Consider the following 21,747-nt stretch of genomic DNA (forward strand, 5'->3'; position numbering starts at 1 on the left):
ACTTAAAAGAACAAAACCAAAATAATAAGAAAAACTCTTACACAAACCTGTCACAAAAAAAGTGCAATTCATTTTTCTTTCAACAGTATCTCAGTAAATTGTAATCAAGCAATTCTGCAGTAAAAGCAAGGATTCTACTGAAAATACATATCAAATATGATGTGAAAAAATCCATATCATTAATATATTTTTTCAAATAAATTTTCAAGGAATTTTAGTTTATTTTGCTACTACTCACAGAAGCAGAATAGAGTTACTGACTTTGTTGTTATGTTTTTAGAGGGGGTAGGTTAAATCCATTTACTTATTTAATTACTTTTCTCACACACAAATTAGACAGAAAAGCTTCACATCTAGCCTAGGAATTTGGTGTCTGAGTATCTATGGACTAATATCATTATGCTTCCTTATTTCCATACAGTGGGCTGGAATGTTGCTTTACAGCACACTTGAAAAATGTGGCCTATCAAGAAGCTTAAGAAATATTTATTCAGTTGGTCTGATCATAACATTTCAAAAAACTATCAGAACTCTTAGGAGTTAAGCTCATGACATTCCTACTAAGATAAACTCTCGCTCCCAGAGCCGATAGGCAGGATGCACACACCAGTGCCCTCACGCACCACTGCTGGGTATCTAGCAGTAAATCAGCTCCCTGTCTGTCAACCAATTTGACAGTCCAATGAGGTTGTTTGTGTTGTTGTTAATAATGTCAGGAAGGGTATCAGCTACAAACAATTAATTTCCACATAATTGTGTTTAATGTAGAACTGTTTTCCTTCATCTGCTGATCAGATTCACAGAATTATTACTAGAAATACATAAGAATAAGCCTGGATGAAATAGTTGTGTGCACGCATCATTGGATTTTTGCACGTATTTTCAAATATTTTATATGAACTAAAAGCTCATGGAATTACTGTATTAGTTGGTTTATAATGACTCAGCTTTAAATTTTAACTATTCCTACCTGGATTAAATATGCCATCACCTTCTTTCCAGCCTATGAACTCAATCATTTTCTTGATGACTGCTTCTTCAACCAACAGAAACACAGGGGATACTTCATATGTATATCTGAATAAAAATAAAAGCATCATGATTGGTATTAAGACTACAGAACTCATGCCACAATATATCACTAAAACTAGAAAAAGGTTTCTTGTACCTTTCCCTAATCTATCACAAGCTGACCACCATCAGCAGTAAAATTCTAAACTAAAAACACTATGGATATGACCCAGTAGAGCAATTGCTTAATTCCTGACACCATCACATTGACACTTTCACTCTCAAAGTAATACATCAGAGTTTGCTTTTAACGTAGGTTACATGCTTAAATTTCAGCTATAATGATCTGTTGCAAGTAACAATTACTTTTTATTTAGGCTTTACATTCACAAGTAAGCAGTAGACAGGTAACCATTTGCATTCAACTCCGCAGAATGCTTCAAAGGAAACAAACAACTGAGTAAGTCTGATTAATCAAGTTTTATGCACTAAGGTCTAGGTTTAAAAGTGTTGACAAATAAAGTTCTCTCCTCTTAATCTCCACCTTACAAACTAGAAAAAAGGCCTCATCAGCTTAGCCAAGTTTCTGGTGAGCTATTCAGCCAATCTAGGCTGTTTTCTCTCTCAAATTCCTGCACATTTCCTACCTCCTCTGTAACACTGAAAACAGAAGAAATCAGAAGGAGAGTAAGCAAAAAAAATAAAAAAAGCTGTCATGCCAAAATACATGGTAATTCATCATTAAGAGGAAAAAGAACTACACTTACACACTTGGGTTCAGTGCTTCTGTAATGAAACGAGCCACTAACGAGTAATAATCTAGTCCAGCATACAGCTGATTGAAAAATCTTGGATGACCTGAAAATACAGATGAGAAGTAGTGAGAAGATATACATAAAAAGATAATATATCCCAGGCCTTCTCAGCTGAACACTGATCACTGCACAACATAATTCACTCCATCATTCTCTCAGTATTTTCTGGACTTACTGTTCTTTTCTTAGGTTAGACAACCCTTTGAAAGCAAATTTAATAAGCCCTTTCAGGTCCCAGAACAGGTTTGAGAGATTTAAGTAGTGCACAGAAAGAATGTGGGTTTCTCACAAGTTTTACAAATCAAATAAATAAAAGGGATTGACAACTGAGTATCCATAATGGGGTTTAACAGTGGTCTTGAGAGGCCATGATGGATGTTCAGTCAAATTTTGCTAAGCAGTAGAACACAGGAACCTGTCAGTCCCACGCAGCTGTGCCTGTGCTCCCACCAAAGTCTCAGTATTGATAGTGAGGCAGTATAACAGCTTGGAAAAACTTGCTGCAGACGTAAAATGACAAGTTCAATGTTTACCTGCCTTGAATTACTGAGATATAACTAATTATGAGAAAAACCTATATGATTGCTGGCTGTAAAAACAAGTCAGTTCAGCAGTGGGTTCACCAGCTAAATTATAATCCACAGCATAGTACTTTTGCATGCAAAATCAGGTAATCTGTATGCCTCTGTTTATATTCTATCTGGGGCTTCAACAAATGTTTATACCTACATTAAAGACTATTTGCACAGCATATTTTTATATACAGTGTCCTTTCTAAGGTGACATAGTGTAACAAATGAAAATCTATAGGCAATCTGCATAAGTAAGAGAAACAGCACACCTTCCAGTAACTCAGTAATTATATCCGTATTATTAGTGTACACCCGCTCTAGACCAGTACTGCTATTTTACCATGGTTTTCAAAGGCATGTATTCACCCTCAAATTTATGTTATGGTTTTACTTTGTGGCAACAGTGACTGCATCAGGGAACGTGCCCTAGAAATGCAGAACTAACTATATCAAATGTCCTTCTCAACTTCCAAAACACAGCCTAAGCTATGCCACATCTGAAATCTTGAGGTACTGATCCACCGCACTATTTCCTGAACAGATGTTGTTCATCCCTTTTCACTAAGATTAAATTGTATTACACGTGCTGCAGAACAGTTAGCCATAGAGAAGTAATGCTGCAGAGATGCGGTGTACTGTCCCTGAAACACTGCAGGCTCTCTTTCCACAGTGTCTGGAACAGGAATTACTGCCTATCAGCAAATTAACACCCTATAAGACTATTGCTTGAAAAGAGCAATAGCAAGTGTAGGATAATCATCATTAAGAATGTATCATTGTTTGTACAAGGGCAACGATGGCAACTCACTCCTCACCACTCAGACAGCAGGACATCACACACAAAGGTCCTTCTCCTGCCTGTTTTGCTAGACTGTTATATCATACCTGCCTAGGTGACTTTCACAAGACTTCAAAATGACAGAATCTACCGTTAATGTCAACAGCATTACAGGAATTAGTTTTCGATTAGTTTGCCATGATTACACATTTTAGTCAAACCTATGGTGACCAGCATTGAGTCAAACAACGGAAACACAGCCAAATGTTTGCATACTTGTATAGGCAGGCAGAAAACAAACATTCACAGCCTCGGCTTCCTGAAAGGTGACAGAACTTTGTAAACACTATCCTGTCTTCCTAGGTTAGCATACAAAATAACTTCACTAGAAATCACATTCCTACTGGTTTTAACGCTGTATTTTATAACATCCCGGCAGAGCTGCAGGAGTTGCTGATGAGATTCTCCGGTGTCCCTCATTTCCAGGTCAAGAATCTGCTTCAGAGTTTCAGGGGCACGCCACTCACAAACCTAGTGATGGGGAGAGGGGAGACACCAGCAATGAACAGGTTAGCCAGAAAGAAGAGGTTATAAAGGTAAGCACAACATTCAGTAGTGGTTTCACAAAACTGCCCCTTGCAGTGCAGCACGCCACCTGAAAATATTTCTGGTAAACTAGTTTGAAGGAATCTTGGTTTTATTGTGTTTCAGGGACTGCCTGACCATAAAAATTAGAGTGGGGAATGCTGGAAGGCAGAAAAGCAAGAGACCTGCAGGTCAAATTTTGTCCTTAGCTAGAGATTTGTAATGACAGCATTTTCAGATGCTGTTCTGACAAGGAGTGGGTGCAACCAGTGCATGCCCAAAGGCAAGTATGTTTCATTTTCACCTCCTCTCCCCCTACAGCTTCATAAGCAGGGGTCCTGTGAAACCCACAGCAATCTCAATGTTGCCCTTTCACAGCGGTACCACACGCACTGTTCCTCCTGCTGTAATATCAGTGCCCTTGAGGTGAAAAGAAATAACCCCCCACCACCACAAACAAGAAAAACACTGCACCCATTTACCATCTCAAAGAAAGTGTCCATTGTACTCTGAGATAAAAAAAACCTCTTTTTTTTTTTCTGGCAAATATGCACGCTAATTATGTTATTGAAAGGTTTTATAATATGATCTTTCTTAACTTGGAAGGCTGTCTTTTTACTTCAGAGCCAAGACAGACTAGAAGCAATCCTGAGGCTACTTAAAGTGCAATAAAGTAAAGCTTGGAAAAAAAAAATTGCTTTACTGTTCATTATCTCTGTTACAAATTCTCAACAACACTTACAGCTTTACCTTTTCTGTTACATTATCTGCTTTTTGGACGACTTCTTCCATTATCATCTTACAGGCCTCTTCCACAAACTTCTCTCCTGCCTTTGAGTCCGTTATCGGACCATTTAGGATGACCCCATCCACCAAAACAGCATTCTTCTTCTTCTGGAGCATCTCCTGTTTGCAAATACCAACTGTAAGATAAAAAAACCTCACCATTAGAGCAAGGCCTAGACAATTAAATCACAAATTAAAACAATATTCTTTCATTGCTGAAGATTTAGGCAACTTAAAAAAAAAAATCACATGGACTTTTCAGACGTTTTTGCTCAAAGAACATTTACAGAAAAAAAAACCCAACATGTGTTACTTCAAAAATAGATTGTTATTACATCGGTAATAATAGCCTACTGTATTGTATCTACTGCTTTCTGTAGCATATAAAAGCATGCAAGGCACCTTCCAAACACAGAGGAAATTACAGTTCTGGCCTAGAACATGATACAGCTGGATAAACAGAAATAAAGTGCAAGATAATAGGCATTTTTCTTAGCTGAAAATGTTTCCCTCCACATGTCATCCCTCCTGCTCCTCTTTTTTTCATGAAATAATTTCCAGCTTCATTTCCATATTTTTATGCTGCTCCTTCCCACCAGCCAGTCCTATTGCTCTGAGTCCTCTGTGTCCTTTGCAAAATGTGTCACAGACTCACACTTCATGAAGATAAAACCTTTTGAGACTGCTGTCGATATCACATACCTATACTTCTCTCCTTTCTGCTCTTATCCTATTAAGTGCCCTCAGTCGCTATTTACAGTATTTGCTGTGCAGATTGTCTTGTTTATTCACTTCAGTGACGATCTCTTTCTTCTGACTCACCTATCCACAAGACATACTGTCCTGACTTGTTCCATAACCACATTGCTACTTCCTTCTTTATGTTACTTCTTAAAGTACATCCAAGATGCATACAAGATAGTGGCCAACAGTGGCATCCACGTATCTATTTCATGTATTGATTTCATACGGCAAGATCAGGACTCACGTTTTAATCAATGTGAGAATAAAGATGAAAGTGAGACATTTGGAGATATCAAGGGAACAGACATTTGAAACAGTATAGTGCTGAAAGGAGAAGAGGTAACTACCATATCCAAATTATCCAGATTACAGACAGTGCCTGTAGAACAGCTAAGATCTATGAAGCCAGGCAGCATTGCCTTGAAGGGTCTTCTTCAGCTACAGTGAAGATGGTGGAAGGGTAAAGATGCACAGAGGAAAAAGTTCTATGCCCAAAACAACTTTATCTTCTGCTTTACTTTTTCCTCCAGTTGTACAGTACAGAAGAAAGGTAGCTATTTCACAGGTCTAAAAAAATAACTGAATTTCCAGAAGACTGCCAGACACTGCAGTCTGACACATTCATCATACTTATCATAATTACAGTTCCTCATGTGCAGGAGTATATAGAAGAACAACAATGCTGTCTAGAAAGGTGGATGACTTCGAAGTCCATTGTCTGACAGAAAACTTGTTAATCCCATGAGCTTTTACTCACTGATGAGTAAGAGAAGCTATTCAGTTCACTTTCACTTATTAGGAGAGATATGACAAATAAGATCAAATTCTATCATGAGGTGGAACCTCAGCATTCCTATAATGCTGACGACAAAAATGAGACCCGCACCCTCTGCATTTCTGAAATTACTTCTGTTTTTAATCGAAAGGGGCAACATACCAATTTTCCTGAACCAAGTAGCCTTCGGCTCATTGTTGTAGGAGAGGCATAAATGTTCTTCTGGGACAGATACAGAACAAGCAGGTAAACCGTATTCCATCTTCAACAGGCAAAGAGGGAAAATCAGAGACATCAAAAACGTCAATTCTCATCACGCTTCCCAGCATGCCACAGTAGAGGCACTGCACAGAAACTGCAGCTTTGAAAAAGTCTTAGAGGTTTCTCTCTCAAAATACAAGCTAGTAGGTCAACTTTACAAGACTTAAAACAACAGGTTTTAACAAGGAACTGGAAGGCATCAGGTCTTTGAACAGATAGAACAGCAACTATTTGGGGATTGAGAGTTCGTCATTTGATGCATAAACAGCTGCCTTAAGTACTAACCAGAGTTTAACAAACACAAAAAATGATCTCAGCATCAACATCACCTGGAGATGCTACCATCTCCATGTATGTCAAAGATGTTTTGTTTCTATGGAAAAGAGGAGAGAACCTAAAAAAACTATATGGGAGATTAATATCTATTGCAGGGCATAGATTTTGATACTTCCTTTGGTTACAAGAAGAATAGACGGTGGAGTAACAGAACTCACTAACTCCTTTTTTTTTGCTCTGCTTCACCTCTCAGGTTTCTGCTAGAACCAGAGCTGTGCAAAAACTTTCTGTTGGTAACTCTATCAGCCCTGTTTCTCACACTTTTGCATAGAGATGTGATACTAGTACTTCCATGACTTTACAACCATCTCTTCCAGGGATTGTGTGAAAAGTAAAAGCAGAACTTTACATTACTTTTTCTGCTAGGTCTTTAGAGGGCTGGGTGATGGGTCTAACAACAGCTCTCTATTTGAGGGAGGTCTGTTGACCTCTACACACAGTTTTACAGCCTCCATAGGACACTCTGAGGGGCCTGAGGAAGAACACATCCTCTGAAAAACGGGTGACAGTGCACCCCTAGCTCAGGCACAGTCTATGAAAGAGAAAGGCATCAAAAAGAAGGGAGAGAGGGAAAAGAGCCTTCATGTCAACAGCAATTTACATGGGTAAGGCTCCAGCAAAGAGTTCAGGACTTAGTCCACATTATATTTCACGAAACAATATACCTTGCAATTATCTACCACTTCCTCAATAATTTTTCAGTTATCACTTACCATTTCAATCTGAGCTTGCTCAGCTAAATTCTGCCCTTGAACATACCATAAGACTATTACTGGAAATTAATAGGAATCGCTATTTCACAATCAGCAGCTAAATCAAGCCCCAAACCTGCACATTTTCTAAGGTAAAGGTCTTCAGATTTTGCAAACCACTGTTGGATATATACAGTATTCCCAGCCCTCATGACTTTACTGTAAATCCTGTGATACTTAGTCTTCTACTTATAACTGTCTGACTTCTGGAGTTCTTACGAGAATCTCAAGCTCTTTACTGAAAAACAAATTTGTTTCCTCTTGGTTGCAGCAAAAACCTTGAAGAGGAAAACTAAGTAGATTTCAAAAGCCCAAATTTCCATAACATTTTTTTTTTAATCACATTTTTAAAAAGATCCTATGACCAATTTATTATATTTTTGATGGGTGAACCTCCAAAAAGATTCAAGTTTCACTTTTTATGTCGGAGCACCCAAGTAAAATAGCATACTTTCAACACCTTCTCAGAGCTTAGCATCCAAGCTAAGAAATGCACACTGTCTTTATGAGATGATAATTCATGTTATCTCTTTAAAAAAAAAAAAAAAAAAACAAACATACCCCAAATGCTCAAAATGTTATTTACCAAGAATCTGGGGCCTTTTACGTGTCTGTCTCAAACACACCTGATTGCACTAAGGGAACATGTTCCACATGGAGCCAACTTTGTAGAAACAGCATCTTGTCACATATACCTTTTTTGTTTTCAAACACAACAGGCAAACAATCTAGAGATGTGGCTGCCATAAATACATTTTCTATTTAAGAATACGGAAACAGACTCCCAAGCAGACTCAGAAAACAGACTTCCATAAAGTATATGAAATGCAGTTTCAGCCAAATGGCTCCAGGCTTGAAAAATAACTAAAACTTTACCAAATGGAAGTGCTTTAAATCAGAGATTAAGGATTATTGATTGTTCAAGATATCCTTCTGCAAAAAAAAAGAGAACTCAATCCTGCTCCAATTGAAGGTAATTGGGCATTTAGCCATTGGCTTCAGCAGCAGCAGAATCAAGCCCATAATTCTCACATTTTATCCTGAATGGAATATTCTATTACAGAAGCCTGAGGATTTCCAACCAACATTTCATTTTTATGATCAGTATTATTTTCCCAGCAGAAAACATAAATTAATCGGAGTTGAAATAATGTACAGAAAAATATTTTTCAGATGTTTCTATATCTTTATGTAAGCATTACGAAGTATTTTAAAAGCTGCATCTGTGTTTCCATAAACATACAGAAATGTTCACTGCTAAATTCTTGCACTACAAGAAGAAGCTTGCGCCTTGTACTTGGCACATTCTGACAAAATTTGGGAGAGTAGAATAAAATGCCCAGAAAGATTTACTGCTCAAAGGAAAAGGCAGAAACAGAAGGGGGTGGTTGTGAAAGAGTAGCTTGTGCTTGAATGCCAGAGCCAAATCCTGTTCTGTTTACACCATACCAGCATCACTGACTGTTCAAGTGGATGCAAAAGGCTGGCTTTGACCAAAGGCTGATTTCTGCTTTGTAACAAATGTAGTAGTAATTGCCAGCATTAATCATAAATTAATTTTAAAATTCACATCCTGTAGGATCTAGTCATTGTTCTTTGATAAGACCTCAGTATTTTCTTTCAGTGTGTCCAGTAAAAGAACACAAGTGAACTTCAGTGTCAAGACTCCAAACCACCGTGCTTAACCCATTACTACGTATCAAAGTATTAAAACACAAACTTGTCCCGTACTATGCAGCTATTTGAGTCTCTTGGCATCCATAATCTTTAAAGACACTTTTGTTTCTTTAATCACAGCTTTCTCTATGTCTATGACTGAAATACAGCTACTGCAGAATTTCGGCAAAATACAATGTTTCATAGTAAACTGATTTCCCAGGCCTGTTGGCCAGTAAAGGAGACACAGGTTTCTTAGAATCCAGCATACAAGTTAATTTGGCATCCTGGGAAAGCCATCCATATGAAAAAACGTAGGCACAGGTATGGTAGAGCTCATACAATAGCCCCTGTACTACACACTCCTGTTTTGCAGGTTTATGGACAAGACCTGTGGACATGGAACAAGCTGGCTGCTTCCCTTCAGATGGTCTGTAACAGCCCCCCCCGTGCCCAGGAATCCTCCAACTGTGAAAATGCAAACGTGACCTTCATAGAGCAGGGCTCCAGGAAAACAAAAGTGCTTGTGTCCAGGCTTAAAGGCCCCTCAATAGACTCTTTGTGCACACTGCTAGCGCTGAACGACAAGAGCACGACATTCAACAGTAGAACAGTCCTATTTCTCCATCCCACGCTTGAATTTCCCATTCTGAAATGAAAGGTTGGGAGGAGAGAGAGAAATCTGGAAAGGAGCCCCAGAGATCAATATCTGTCAAGGAATGCAAGGTTGGTGCTAGGAGGGAGGTTCTGCTTTCAGAGATGTTTCCAGAGTCCTGAGAGGGCATCCTTATCAGTTGAATGCTCATGATGTATCCATTCACTGTGTGCCAAGCACTTACTATATACAACAGTACTAGGCAGGATACACTAAAATAAATAAATAAATAAATAAATAAATAAATAAATAAAATAAAAGAAGCAGACGAAAGTTAAGAAACAAGAATCGGGAATTTTTATGCAGCTAAACCACAGGAATTGATGTTAATATTTAATAATGACTTCTCAGTGCCCTAACCAAGTAACTGCAGGAATGATTCATGCTGTAACACTTCCAATTAGGAAGAAAGGCTGTGGAAAATTGGAATTCACCTTGACGAGAAACTGAGAAACAGCAGATGCCAACTATGAAATGGAAATCCCAACTCCCTGACCCCAATGAGATTCTCTCAGCTCACATGTTCTAATTTTTAACATCTGCCAGCAGTGTAGGGAGCATCTGAGAAACAAAATGGCTTTTACTTTAATTAGAAGTTGCACATTGATAATGAACACTTAATGAACGTTCCTTTTTCTGGGGGAAAGTGAATATATTTGCAACATCCAAGTCAATCACCAGCACTGCACATGGGATAGCAAAGTTAACAACTTCAGGAGGCTGAGTTCAGACAGAAGTGACAAATATATGTGTGACCCACATAGAATATAAAGAATCCCTGAGATTTCACTGCTTCCCACTGGAAAAAAAAATGAAGTGAAAATACAATTGTTTTTTTTTTTCAAATGGAAGTCCTGCAACTTGATTTAAAAGAGTCCACAGTACCCTGTAATTAAATGCAAGAACTGTATATTTAGCCATAACATAAAAACCAATTCTTAACTTCAGTCTTTCAAAAATCAACTAAGAAAGCAGCAATTTACTAAAATTGAGGTTTTTTGGGGATTCAATGCAAGTTAAAATATAAAAATAGATGAAAAGTCTAAATTTCATTTTAGGAAGTTTTACCTCTATGTCCAAGTTACAGTCAAAATAACTTTTTTCCTCTCACTTTTTCTTAACATCATAAACACTTTCCTATTTTCTGTTTCCTACAAAGGATTTTCAATTACTGCTCACTAATTCATGTCTACCACACTGCTCTGAGATATGTCCTTAGTTACTAACACAGGGAAGCTAGCTCCATACTAAATGGGGATGTAGCTTTCCAGCCCGCCAGGTCCTCTGAACCAGTTCCTATGTAGACATTCATAACTGATTAGTATATCATGTATAGCAAAGTAGTTAATCAACTTCCAAAATGGAGCAAGTTGCCTTGCAAAGACCATTATAATGTTGCTGGTCAGATCAGCAGAGATCAGTCACATAGCTGAGGGACCCAGTAGAGCTCTGGATATACCACTGCAGATCACACCTGCTTTGCTCTTCCCATGTGCTTTTAGGAAACTACTCTCGAGCTGCAAGAGGCCAAGCTGCTGGGTGATAACATACAGTGGCAAGTGCCAGAAGGAGACGCTGGCAGGTCTTTTCAAGGGCAGCAGCCTGGATGATGCCTGGCAGAAGCACAGACCTGATCATGCTATGCTTGCTAGGGCTCACCAATGAGACCATGGGATCCCTGTCCCAGCAAGGCAACTGAAGGAGGCCCAAACAGAATCCCCACATTACCTGCAGTCTGATTGCACCTGTGATCCCAGTCATTCATTTTTCCTCTAAGGAAGGCAGGAGATGGATAACTTATCTGGTGTTTTCTTTGACCATGCCAAAACTTTAATCTGTCATTACAGATCAGCATCAGTACTGCAACCAAATACCAGGTACGTACAAGATTTTTTACTTGCTCTTTCCCCTTCAGGTAGGCCTAACAGCTTTTTAACATGATATATTGGCCCCAAAGGCAGGTCAATAATACCTGAACAATGGGGTAGGTGTGCTTGAGAAAAATAAGTTTAAGAAGATCAATGAGATGCAAGCTGTCTTGCAGTGTAACTAGCAGAGGGACACAAAGACACTTATGAGACAACCTTTCTTGTTGAAATCCTAACATTTGCCAATGGATAAGATCATATTTATGAGGCTTTTCAGCTTACATAAGGCGAGATGTGACAAAGGGCAGGGACATTCAAGCTTTAAAGCGAAAAGCTCTTCCAAATTATCTAGATTTAACCAGCTACACTGTAGAATTATTGCTGCTTTGCTGACAAAAGACCTTGGTCACTAAGAACCGCTTTCCACATCCTATTTATGGCACTGAAAAACTTCTGGTCCAGTGGCTTTTTCTTTAAAGACACGTCTATTTGCTGACATTCGACAAGTTTTTCATTAAAAAAAAAAAAATCAAGATCGCATATACTCAAGAAACGGTAATAGAGGTGGACATACACACACATTTGAACCAGGTCAGAGTCACCTTTTATTACCTTTAGACTAGCCCTGACAATAATTATCAACAGAAACAATCTCCACTGACATGCCACAAAGCAACAACCATTTGCTTTTTAAATTTAGTATTCCCTCTTTGCACATGTATAAATCCCATTAATGTTAAAATAAGATAACTTGTGCGCACAGATGGGAGAATAAAAAACAGGGGAAACGGCCCCAATTTAGCCATGTCCTGCCGAGTATCCTTGAGCTATCAGTGCTTTACAAACAACTGCCTCCAACAACCTCTACAGTTTGTGACACAAGACAAAGTGAAAAGGGATGTAAGAAATTTAACTTTTGATTTTTGCACACCCTGAAGAGGTAATTTCTTTAAATATTTGGGATAAGCATTAGGGTAGACTATCCCAAATCTAACTATGGTAGTAGGGAAGTCAGAGAAATACAAAGACATCCATTTCAAGGTGTCCATTTTTCTGTGTCTTGAACATGTAATAAATGCTTATGGAAATACAAATGGTCTTTATAGAAGCAGGCTGCTTAAAATAATGAAGCACAGGGAAATTAAGGCACATGAAATCTAAACTGTTTAATAGGCAATAACAGCTGAATCAGTATGCAACAAGATCTCCCAGTGCATTAAAAAGTGAGAATTCTTGGTTGTGTAAGTGACAGCTTAAAAGATGCCTTAATCAAGAAAGAAAAATTATTTGTTGAACTTCTCAAATGTCAAATTAAGCTTCTTCACTAAACGTTCATTAACTGCCAAGAAAATTCTTATTAATCTTAAAGCACAAGGAATGCACTTGCACAGAATGGCTTTATTTGATGCAAACTTAATTTCTTGCAAACCTATGTCTCCCTTCCTCTGATGAATTGATCTTACCAAAGAGATCTTAGTATCTTTTTTATCAGATCAGATTTTAAGACACAGGAGAGATCCTATCCCTCTGCTCTGACCAAAATACTAACCCGAGTGTCACATTACCAGAACCTTAAAGTCACCCTAACTTCCAGTATGTTTTACCATGCTTCACATTACACCTGTTTGAGATGGCAACACAGCAATATCTTACACGAAATAAATGTTTGCTGACTCATCTCCCCAGTTTCCTGGCAGATGCAAACCACATAATGCCCCAAACTTAATATCTACACACTGAGCAGCCAGCAATTCAGAAGTTAAAAAGCAGCATATTGCATAAACACAGTGGTTGCTCCCTTCCTCTTGTGGTTTCCATCTCTGATTCTATTTGTTGCACTTGACGAGCAAGTAACAACTTGCTTGAGACTCTGCTTAACAGACTCAGCCTTTATGCCTCACAAGGGAACATCTCACCTATTTTTTTCTCCAAATACAGAATTCTCCAGGCTTTCTCCCTGCCAAAACAGTTAGTGGAGGCATAGCCTACGGAATCCTCTTCCCCCTTCCTGCGCAGTGAGTAAGGCTGCCCTTGTGGACAGTGGTGATAATGTCTGAGAGAAATTAGGCTCAATTAGCAACAAGCATGATGAACCTCACAAGTGCTCACTTTCAGATACATTAAGGGTGTTAAAAATCAATGTCACCACCCAAGAGTGCTCCCACTGCACTCACAGCCACAGCAGCCACTGCAAGGATAACTCCATGCAGTGGGAAACACATCCAAGTCTCCACCGCAACTGTGTCCGCTTTGTCAGCTGTTCCAGCTGGGCAAAGCAAACACAATGCTACTGCTGGAACAGGCAAGTGCCCTTCCATCTTTGTCTCCCAGATGTTTTCCCATACAACCTGAACAAGATCCAGCTAAGAGCACATAAATTCATTACTGAAAGGAGAAAGACTGCACGCACCAGCCCAGAAATATCTGGTTTTAAGTGTGGATGCACACTTGCTACGAAAAAAAGCTTTCAAGAGGCAGCAAGGACCTTACTACCTCAAGAACCCGAGCCTCATTCCTCCAACAGCTCTGAAAAATAAGCAGAATCTTTCCCCAGATCCCAAATCACTTAAATCCATAAATAATCAGGCCACAATCAACATCCCCAGCAAAGGCTACACAGCAGCCCAACTTCCTTCATCACCCCACCGATGTGAAGTTCATTCACCAGAAAGCAAACTTACCAAATCACCAAAGGTAAAGGGAAGAGAAGGGGACAGGGACACTAAAGAATTTCTGATGAGAGGAAAGTAGGCAGAAGTTACAGACGCTACTCATGAGGAAGGTAGAGTGACTGAAAAACCTGCAGCAACAAGATTGTATTATTACTAGATTCATTCTGTCTTACCAGCACAAGCCAATGGTTTTGGAAGGAAATTAAACTTTTGGTACCACACTTCGGGAAATATCTGAACACAAACACTATTACTCCGCTGAAGGGAACACCAGGATCTCTGTCTTAGTGACCACTAGAGCATTATCTTTGGTGTTGTCTTGGCAGAGGATATTAAGATAAGCTGCATCTGAAGGGAATCACTTTTGCAGCTGCTGCCGCCACCTGTACAGTACAGCCTTACACTACTGTGCACTCTAAGACATAACTACTGCATACCGAAGTTGTTACAGAACTTTACAAAGCTCATTCAATTTACAGCAAATTAAGAAAAAGGGAATCATTGTCCTTAAATATTATGTTTCTGGAGTTCTTATAATCTCTCAATTTCAGATATGTTATTTTTGTTCGGAGATTTTCCACCATAGATTGGTAATGACTTCAGTTACCCATGAATACAAGACACTGATCTTTTTGAAACAAGCTAAGAGACTTTCTCAACCTGCAAGTAAAATTTTTTTTAGTGTCTCATCCATGCTTAGGGTAAAACTAAAATAAACCTAGATCCCAAGCCTTTTTGACTGTTTTTGTAAGAAATTCCCAATTTGGGATAAGTGGAGAAACTCTTATCAAGAATATTGGTCTTGCGGGAGAGGGGACTGCCATCTGCAAACGCTTTTACTGGTTTCTGACTTCCCAACCAGTTTCCACCTACAAGACCAAGGAATTTCTCATTTCTTATCCTTGCAAATAATGACACACCTGAAGCCTAAGCGTTCTACAAATTAATTTCTTCTCATTTTCCAAGCTCCTACAGCAGTCTCATTATTGTATTAGCCATAGGTATCCCATGTTCCCAACTTTCCTAAACACATGGTTAGCTTTTATTTTTCATTACATAATGATGCAAGGCCTTCCTGTTAACGCAGGTAAACAAGTTAACTTCATAATGTATTTATAAAACAGGATTAACCTCTCCCTTCCTCAGACCTTTTGCTCCGAAGTGAATCACCATATTGTCACGCCTGTTTCACTCTGGTGCCCCAAAAATAAATAAATAAATAGATAAATGAATGAATAAAAGGCACCACTCTTCAAAGATCATTTATTTCAACAAAAACATGGTGCTGCAACGCTTATATAAAAATTGTTGCAAACTCTGTCCCTGATCAAACCTTTCTGGCTACCTTGCCGCTGCAGTTTAAGGAAAGGGGGTTACCAACAGAGGTTCAACAGGCAGCCCCGCACCACGGCAGCCCTACCCCTCCCGCTCCTCGGCTGCCAACCGACCCTGCCCTCCCTCCTCAGCCCCCAAGGTCCCCCCCTTTCCCCAGGCCCGGCGGCGAAGCCCTGGGAGCCCCCACAAGCCGGTGGCCAGCAGAGGAAGGGGTTAAAAGGCCGAAAGGGGCTTCCCTTCTCCTCCCCGCCGCCCCCCAGCCCCAGCCCCTCCACCCGGTCGGCCGCAGCCTGAGGCGCAGCAGGGAAAGAGGCGGGAAGAAGGCGGCTCTTGCCCCCGTCAGCGTTTTACCCTCCATTTCGTCTCCGCGGTGGGAGGCGGGTGCGGACCCGGAGGGAAGGCACCTCCCGGGGGTGGCCCTGAGCCCTGGCTGCTCCCGCGCCGAGCTGAGCTCGCAGCTTCCGCCCCGCACTCCCGCAGCCTCCCGGCCGTTGCCTCCGGGCGGCCTATTAATACCCTCGGGCACGGGGGGGCGGGTAACGGGGCACGGCCGGACCCACCGGGGCGGGGGAGCCGCCAGGGGTGGGGTGAGGGGGGGTCTCGGCCCGGCTGCCCATGTGGGGACGGGCGGCTAGAAGGCTGCTGTAAAGAAGGAGGGCGTTTTTAGTGCCCTTCTTCCCGAAGTTGGGGGTTCGTTGCCGTCGCTGCTTGTTTCTGTGCCTCAAAACCCTTCCCGGGGGCTGAGCGGCGGCAGTCGGCCGGTTGCCGGACCCGGGCAACCCTGCTGCTCGCCAAACCCCCCGCCGAGGGCTATTTTAAGGCCTCTGAGGAGTCGTGGCTGACCTCCTTTTCCAGTTTATTCCACAACACCAGCTCCATTCAACTCGACACAGGCCTTCTTAACTTTCATCCCTTTGTTTTCCCCATAATTGTTACCTTTTAAAAAAGGTGCCCAAAAATTATCTACCAAAGCCCCCAAAAGCGCATCTTCCATTAAAATTCAGGCCTGGCTAAAGTTTAGCAAAGATTTTTGGAAGCTGGTGAAACATTCTGGTGTGAATCAAACATTTATTCGCGTGTAGACTCCTAATTTTCCTTGTTTGTGAGGCAACAAATTCAGCGCCTTTCTATCTTCAACTGCAGCCTCTATGAAGTCATTAATAACTTCTACAACTTGCAGAAGGTAATTTTGTAGCCCAAGAGATAATACCCTACACTGCAAGAGGTAAGTAGTTGAACCTCACTGTGATAGATAAAAATGGTAGATACCACTATATTAAAAGTTCCGAGGTGCCTGGGAACAAGCGATCGTGGCCTGATTGCATTCATCATGGGTAAATGAAGGGCAGCCCCAGTCAAAACGATGTATTTCTGCTGCTTCAAAAGAACTGATTTCCACAAACCAAAAAAAAAAAAAAAAAAAAAAAAGAAGAGGAACTGACAAGGCAAAAAGGTGAGAACATCAGAAAAAAGAGGCTCTCTTAAAGACTTTATTAAATGGGCAAACTACTATGATTTTGCAGTCACAGAATGCAATAACTTTCCCATAAAAGCTCGAAGGTGGTAGTTAGAAATGAAATGAAAAACAAAGAGCAATTATATAAATTACAGTTGATACAAACTACGAGATACAAAGTAAAAATTGATATGGGAAGTTAATTGGCAGGGAAAAAACTCTGGTTATAAGAGCTAGAGAAATGAGACATTTTAAATGTGCTAGGAATAAAAGAAAACCCAGTGGTAATTCTGGCCCATCAGTAAATGTAGTTCATAAGTGGGTTTGTGCTGATGTGGAAAATGTAAATATGTTCAATAAGTACTTCTGTGCTACAAAAGAAACAAGGAGATGGATCTCAAGGGGACTATGAAGAATTGCTCCAGACTGCTGCTAATTAAGACAGGAATCATGACCGTTCTCCTATAAGCAAATTTAGGTAACTTTTACTCCCAGTTTCAGAATAGAGACTTGACTTTTTCACCTGTTTTAGTAAACTTTGAAATACCTGTGAAATTCCAAAAGGGTGCTAGTATTATACCAGTAGTCAAAAATGCAATGGCAGGAAAATACGAGCCAACATTAGAACCCCAAATAATAATGGGAATAACAGATTTAATTTAAAAATATTTAAAAGAAAGGAATAGAAATAATTCCATTCTTTTTCATGGAAACTGAGTCTAATCCAACTTCTTCAAATTCATTCTTTGATGAGATTTCTCATTTGGTTAAGTGCATTTTGACTATGTAGACCTTTAAGACAGTCTGAAAGAAAATGTAGTACCCTGTGATACCATTGAAGCACATGCTAAATTGACTAAGACTTGCCTAAATGACTGATGACAAAATGTAGCTGGCAGTAAGGAACCTTCATCGAACGGATATCTTTCTATGAAAATGGGGTCACATCTGAAAATTACAGAGAGAAACGGTAAAGGTAATAAAGACCAAGCAACCATGTGAAGTAGTCTGAATTGATTGGCAAACTGGGGCTCGTCAAACAAAATATATTTACTGTAAGTAAATCCCTGTAAGAAGCGTGAAAGATTGTAGGTACTGTGTACTGAGAGGCAGATGGCACTTGCTGGAAAAGATTTAGGGGTTGTAGTATCAACTCATCATAAACACTCACTCTGACACAGGTAACAGGAAGGATTAATCTGCATCAGGGGAGTAGGAAGTAGGGGAGATAGTTTTATCTCTGGATATATCACTGAGGAGACCCATCTTGTATAATGTGTTGCTGCCCATGTTTTGGAAAAAAAAAAAAAGTTGAAAAATTGGAGAGGGGACAGATTAAGAGCTGAAAATGTGATTTGAGAATTGAAGAAAAATGCTGCCAAGTGAGACTTAAAGACCTCAATCTGTTTATCGTATCAAAAAGATTGACTTGATTACAGCATATAAGTACCTCTATGGAGGAAAAAAAATGCTGAATTCTGAAGAGCTCTTTAACCTGGCAGAGAATGGTATAACAAGAAGCTGTGGAAGGAACTGAAGTCAGAGAAATTCAAATGAAGCACACAATTTTTCTCCTTAAGGTGACAATACACCACTGGAACAAGCTAACAAGGGCACCAAGAAACTCTTAATGGTTGTGTGTCCCCCAGCCAACTCAAGATCTCTTTCTGGAAGACAGGTTTTAGCCAAATGCAGGTTACTGCCTTCAGTGCTTGTACATGCATGAAATTTAATGACATAGAATACAGTGGAGGTCAGATCATATGACTAAATGGTCATTTGTGGTCTTACTTCATTATTTCTTGTTGTACTAAGTAAATATAAGAAGAGGTGGCTATTGGTGAGCATCTGCTCAAGATAATATTCTTTTTCAACTGACTGCAATCAGCCTCTATGAAAAACACGACTATCCCGGGTGTGTAGGATTTTAAATGATCCCAGAACACAAGACATTCTTGGCAAGCAGAGTATGAAATATCAAAAGACAATCAACATTAGTCACCTATTTTCATTTGTCAGAGCACTAAGCTGACAGGATTTCAATTCATCTGGGTCACAAAGAAGCTCAGAAGAGCTTAAAGAGAGGCTGAAGGAAAGGGCAGAAGCATGAATCCATTAAAAATGCTGGCCGTCAGACTTAGGTAACATGATAATTAAACTGCAAGCTGTGAGACACTGGCAGACAAACCTGAAAACTAATTCTATATGCAATATTACACTAGTAAATATACAATCAGTTTTAAATATTTATGCATTTCTTGCCCAGCTTGTGTATAAATGGATCGAGTTACCTCACCTGAAGCTGTGATCCCCCATAATGAGCTGTGGTATGCAATGAAGACTAAAAGGTTTGACACTGACAAGTAATACCTACCTCTCTGAAAGCAGCCAGGACGACACAACTGAATTGTGTTGCACATAAACTATTGAGAACTACCTTTAAACATTAATGAACTAACAGTCTTATTCAATTGTCGTATTTGCCAGGATGTGAACCTGCATCTTCTCACTTCTGCTCACAAAGCTGATATGGCAATGTTCACCTCAGTGCCCTTTCTGTTCTCATCACCTGTTCCCCTCCCTGAACTTTGTTACATGAAGACACAACCTTTTCATCAAGTGAGAAACCTCCTCTGAACTATGCAGAAAAACAATAGCCGTAAACAAATAGTTAGAATTGAAGGAAGAAAGAATGAAGTGGGAGATGGAGAGTTCATTTTGGAGTTAGCATGTAAACATTTTTTTCAGTTCTGCTACCCCAAAATTCAAAACAAATGTGCTTTCCAAACAAGAAAACAATTTTATCCAAAAGAGATGCAAAGATTTTGAACTGCTGAATTTTGGTATGCAAACCTTAACACCCTCTTCTCACTTCTAGAAATTATTTAGAAAAATGTCAGGCCCTTTAGATGATCTTAAAGATGGAAGCTTTCAAAATTACCAGATACTTTTGCTGATCTTCCCTGGAAGGTGCATAAAGTAGGGTCTTAGCTCTTTCTCTGTCTTTTCCCAGGAGAAGCTGTGGGCTCCATTTTTAGAATTATAAAGAATTCCCAACTCCAAATAGAGTAAACAAAAGCTGCAGGAACTCTGCACTTGTGAAAATCAGATCCTAGGGCATTAATAATTGAAGTGTCATGGTTACCTCTATTGGCATCAACATCACCTATGGAACTCAAGCATTAGTACTTTGGTGCAGGTACCTGAGACAGGGAAGAAAAAGCATTAAGAGGTTGAAGGGCATTCATTACCTTTTTGATACCTAGAGGAATAGTGTTGCTATGTTACTGGAGGCCAACCAAAGGTGAAGACTGATCATTCTATACGGTAAAGTGAAGAGGTAGTTAGGCTCTCAAGTTACAGTATCTGATGCCTTCAACGGAACAATATTACATTAGCTGGCTGGCAAAACACATTGGCTCATCAAGGATCAAAACAGCAAAACATTTGTAGGTGAGGCTTAGACCCGAAAGGCGTCAGCAAAGACAACAAAGCCAGCAGAAGGAATACTGAATTTAAGCAGCAAAATATGGCTACAGGACATTTTCCGGAGATTTTGTTCTACATATCAGAGGTGATCAAATGTCATTCCCTTCAGACACACATAGTCCGTATCTTGGTTTGGACACCACATACTCAGGTGTCCAAAGGTCACACACACTATGAAGAGTCCAGGTGGAGGAAAGCACAGCAAGCAGTTCACGAACAGCAAAAGCTTCTACATCCTTAGGAGGCAAGGCAAGGAGCTGCCAAATACCAGAACCCACTGCTGTTCCTGTTGGTGGTGCCAGGGGCAGGATGAGCAGGAGATAACAGCAACCTAAAAGAGTCAGAGGCACTGAAAATACATCCTACTGCTCCACTGCAGGCCTGGGCTGGACATCCCACTCAAACCTGTAGCTACCTCATGTTGCTAGCTTTATCCTCACTTGCTGCTGCTCAAACAGAAGCTCACTCAAATTGCTGGCAAGTCTTTCGTGCTTTCGTAGACCCAGTTTAGATACCCATCTTGTGTATTTAAATCCATTAAATCACACTGATATTTTCTTGAAAAAAAAATGTAGAGGAATCCAAATAGGGCTATTTATAACTCTTGAACATGCAGCCTTTCAAGACTGACTTTTGTTGATTCAAGTCAATAATCATAATTACAGATCTGACTGTTATTATTCCCGTGTTTAATAAAAGAAGCCTTGCAACATACATTGTTAAAGGGTAGACTACCTGAGGTGCCTGATCACAGAATTGTAATACTATTTTTGAATAACTGATACATCTTGTGCATTCTCCTTTAATCAATATTGGCAAATGAGGTCATGTCATATCCCTTCTCTAATGCTGATTTTGGTGGGAGGCGAAAGAATTTAAAACCCCCTAAGAGGAGGAACCTTGCAAGATTTGGGAATCAGCCTACTGTTTCATCCATTATGTTTTAATCAAATATTTTCCTGGGGTAGATATGTGCTCTAGGAAAGATCGTGATAAAATAAAGCTTAACAAATCTCATTACTCAGGTTTACAAAGTCACTTGCCCCTTCTGTAATTCAGAGGGATTAAATCACTCTTGCAAATTAAAAATAGGACGATCAACTGATTAGAGCATGGCTTCTGTTTGCTATTTGAATCAGGCAGACAAAAGGGGGAGCAGAAGCAATAAGGAAATCATGTTCAAGAATTATAACAAATGATA

General features: G+C 39.8%; 1 protein-coding gene across 1 annotated transcript in view; it reads right to left on the bottom strand.

Moving 5' to 3' along the window:
- GADL1 (GAD like acidic amino acid decarboxylase 1) overlaps positions 1–16,060 on the bottom strand; it is an 84,400-nt gene extending 68,340 nt beyond the window's left edge. The window contains exons 1-5 of the mRNA XM_086742741.1: positions 15,953–16,060; positions 4,512–4,684; positions 3,581–3,707; positions 1,779–1,869; positions 971–1,077 (exon numbers count right to left, since the gene is read on the bottom strand). Of these exons, the coding sequence (XP_086598867.1) occupies positions 971–1,077; positions 1,779–1,869; positions 3,581–3,707; positions 4,512–4,684; positions 15,953–15,959 (505 nt within the window). The 5' untranslated portion in view covers positions 15,960–16,060. The remainder of the gene's footprint in view (positions 1–970; positions 1,078–1,778; positions 1,870–3,580; positions 3,708–4,511; positions 4,685–15,952) is intronic.
- Between the last annotated feature and the right edge of the window lie 5,687 nt (positions 16,061–21,747).

Source organism: Chlamydotis macqueenii, chromosome 2 (assembly GCF_036417535.1).
Source record: "Chlamydotis macqueenii isolate bChlMac1 chromosome 2, bChlMac1.mat, whole genome shotgun sequence".
Taxonomy (NCBI): Eukaryota; Metazoa; Chordata; class Aves; order Otidiformes; family Otididae; genus Chlamydotis; species Chlamydotis macqueenii.